Raw genomic sequence first — 3312 nt, 5'->3', positions numbered from 1 at the left:
TATGAAGTAGCAGGGCTTTGCTCGGAGCATCTAAATCACTGCACAGTTGCAGAAACAGTTGACTGTTCAGAGAGCTCGCCTTTACGAAATTGACAGAACTCAGGATGCTTCTCATTACTTCCTGTAAGTCGTGTGGCAGTGTCCTCACCGCTAATGTCTGCAGATGAATCATACAGTGAGCTCCGATGGCTTTCGGTGACTCATTCAGGACCAAACGCTGAAACCCAGATTGACATCCCAGCGTAGCTGGGGCACCGTCTGTGCAGACCCCACAGATGTTTTCCCAAGAGATCTTATGCTGGCTCAGAAATGAGCCAACGGCCTCAAATACATCAAGGGCGGTAGCTGCCCTTTCAAGAGGTTTACAGAAAAGAAACTCATCTTTAAAGTCACCATCATGAATATACCTCACGTAAGCCATTAGCTGTGAACAGTTTGCAACATCTGTCGATTCATCGAGCTGGATACTGAATATTGGAAGTGGAGCAGATTTAATTTCCTGGATTATCTGATCAAGAATATCAGCAGACATGTCATGTATTCTTCTTCGGACAGTGTCATTAGATAAGGAAACTGCACTCAACTTCGTAACAAACTCGTCTCCGATCATGACTCGAACACTGTCTTTGGCCACCGGGAACAGTAGATGCTCAGCAAAGGTGTGAGGTTTCATATCTCTGGCGATTCTGAGGGCCACCAAATAGGAAGCTTCCACAGCTGCCACGTTCTGTTTGCAGGACTTGCTGGCAGTGTCAGGTCTGGCTTTCTTGAGTCCATCAGCTTTGTTTCTGAAATAGTTGGTATCCTTGCCAGCAAAGCTGGAATGCTTGCTCTCAAAATGGCGTTTCAGTTTGTTTGGTTTCATAGATTCTGCTGATAGAACAACCCCACAAATGACACACTGTGGTCTCTCAATTCCTACTGTGATAGTTGAGGTAAAACCATACTGTAAAAAACCCTCATTATATTTTCTTCTCTTGACATTCCTCTCTCCATGATCCACTGTCCTGGGATGGTCCACTAATGAAAACAAGACATAATAATAGCTTTAATAATACAAAAGACAGTACACAGCATAGCTCAGCCATTGTAGTACATTTACGTTCCCTATGATTTATCATCCTCTCTCTATGTTTCTGGGGTTTGGTTTTGTTTACATACCTCTTATTATCTATCACAAGGGGCAAGTATTCAGCAACCATAGCTGAATAGATTAAAAAAAAAAAATCGTGCCAAGTGGTGGCAGCTAACTTGAATCCCAGCACTCAATCCCAGAGGCAGGCTGATCTCTCTGAGTTCGAGGCCAGCCTGGTCTACAGAGTGAGTCCAGGACAGTCAGGGCGACACAGAAAAACCTGGTCTCAAAAATCAAACCAAACAACAACAACAACAACCACAACAACCGCCAAACAGTCGGCATCCAGACTAAGTTCCTGTGATATAGATTATTTTTTCTGCAGTACTTGATGACTTTACATTTACCCAGTGATTAAAACTCACATTTTACCTCCAACATTCCTGCTCTCAACACAGTAGCTGTTCTCTTCCCGTGGGACTGGTCCACTTGGTATACTATGGTGCCAACCCTGTCACATGCACCTCTAATTGACCCTGGTATATGTGACAGGGTTGGTAAGCGGATGCTGAATACACGTGGATGAACTCCTATGAAAAGGTCTTTCACCCTCAAAGAGGTCTTAACCCATAGGCTATAACCCAACCACTACCCTATGCGTTCAGGCCCATCGCCCCGAGCAGAGGTATGAGCCACCTACCATTTGCAATCCTGCACTGCCGCAGCACCTCATTGAAGCCCTCACAGAGCTTGACATCACTCTGGTTCTGAGCACACTCCAGAAACTGCTTAATCTCTAGAGAGCAAGGTCCAAAAGACTGCTGGTTCTGCAGCTGGGCTCCCTGAGGCTCCTGCAAAGACACAGCATCCTGTGTTGAGATGAGAAAGCATAGGACGCCACACAAAGGAAGCGCTCACACACTGGGAGCTGGGGAAACAACTGGAGAAAGGTGCAAATTTAGTGCCACCCAGCAATATGGCAGTGAAAACCACTTAAAGAACAAGGATGTCCTTGCCAACTCAAAAACAAAAGAAAAAACAAATGCCAAATCACATCATCTGGAGCAAACGGAAGCGAGGTCCTATGAAGGCCTTGTTCAGGATGCTCAAGGCTCTGGGCTGGGCACTAACATTGTAAAGTTAAGACCAAAACTTTAAAAGCAGGCTAGGGACTCCGCATTTAAGACTGTGTTCTTCAGGACAGTCAGGACTACTCAGAGAAACCCTGTCTCAAAAAAAAAAAACAAAAAACAAAAACAAAAACAAAAAAAACCCAAAGTGTGTTCTTTGTGCTGGGTTTGAAGGCTGATCCCAGCACCACAAACTACACACACACACACACACACACACACACACACACACACACACACACACAGTGAACCATTCCTAAAACTGGATCATGGGAAAGTATGGGAAAGAGATGGATAAGAACTTCAGACACGGGGCTGGTGAGATGGCTTAGCGGTTAAGAGCACCAACTGCTCTTCCAAATGTCCTGAGTTCAAATCCCAGCAACCACATGGTGGCTCACAACCACCCGTAATGAGATATGACACCCTCTTCTGGTGTGTCTGAAGACAGCTATAGTGTACTTATTTATAATAATAAATATATCTTTGGGCTGGAACGAGTGAGGACCGAGACTGCTGGGTCTACCAGAGCAAGCGGGGTTGACTAGAGTGAGCAGGGGTCCTAAAAGTCAATTCCCTACAACCAGATGAAGGCTCACAACTATCTGTACAGCTACAGTGTTTATTCATATACATAAAATAAACAGATAATTTTTTTAAAAAAAAAGTACAACTTTCAAATGTAAAAAAAAAAAAAAAAAAAAAAAAAAAAAAAAGGAATATCAGACACACCAGAAATACAAGAAAATACATCTATCCTACCTAGAGAAAGAAAGGGCTCTGCCTGTGACACCAGCACTTGAGAGGCCAAGAAGACTGCTACAAGTTGGGAGCCAGTTTAAGTCACACAGTGAAGACTTTTGTCTCCAAAAGCAACAATAGAAGTGTAGCCAAGATAATAAGTACTTAAAGCCAAGGTAGGAGGCTTGCCAGGAGTTCAAGGCTACCTTGAGTGATATCCTCTCAAAAACAAAAATCATCCTAAGGGAAAACGGCTGTTGTCCAGTAAGGTAGGCTAGACTCCTGGTGTAACTCAGAGCACCCAATGTGGCTTTGTAGGTAATGCTCCCATATGAGTGTGTGGACAGATAGATGTGCCAAGGGGAG

At 44.1% G+C, this 3312-nt stretch overlaps 1 protein-coding gene across 1 annotated transcript in view; it reads right to left on the bottom strand.

Annotated features, from left to right (window-relative positions):
• The window catches only part of LOC116104652 (protein ZBED8-like), a 4460-nt gene extending 1275 nt beyond the window's left edge, over positions 1–3185 (bottom strand). The window contains exons 1-3 of the mRNA XM_031391155.1: positions 3153–3185; positions 1776–1944; positions 31–1020 (exon numbers count right to left, since the gene is read on the bottom strand). Of these exons, the coding sequence (XP_031247015.1) occupies positions 31–1020; positions 1776–1944; positions 3153–3185 (1192 nt within the window). The remainder of the gene's footprint in view (positions 1–30; positions 1021–1775; positions 1945–3152) is intronic.
• Positions 3186–3312: the final 127 nt, after the last annotated feature.

This window comes from Mastomys coucha, unplaced genomic scaffold, assembly GCF_008632895.1.
Source record: "Mastomys coucha isolate ucsf_1 unplaced genomic scaffold, UCSF_Mcou_1 pScaffold22, whole genome shotgun sequence".
Taxonomy (NCBI): Eukaryota; Metazoa; Chordata; class Mammalia; order Rodentia; family Muridae; genus Mastomys; species Mastomys coucha.
This window is presented reverse-complemented; position numbering and strand designations above follow the sequence as displayed.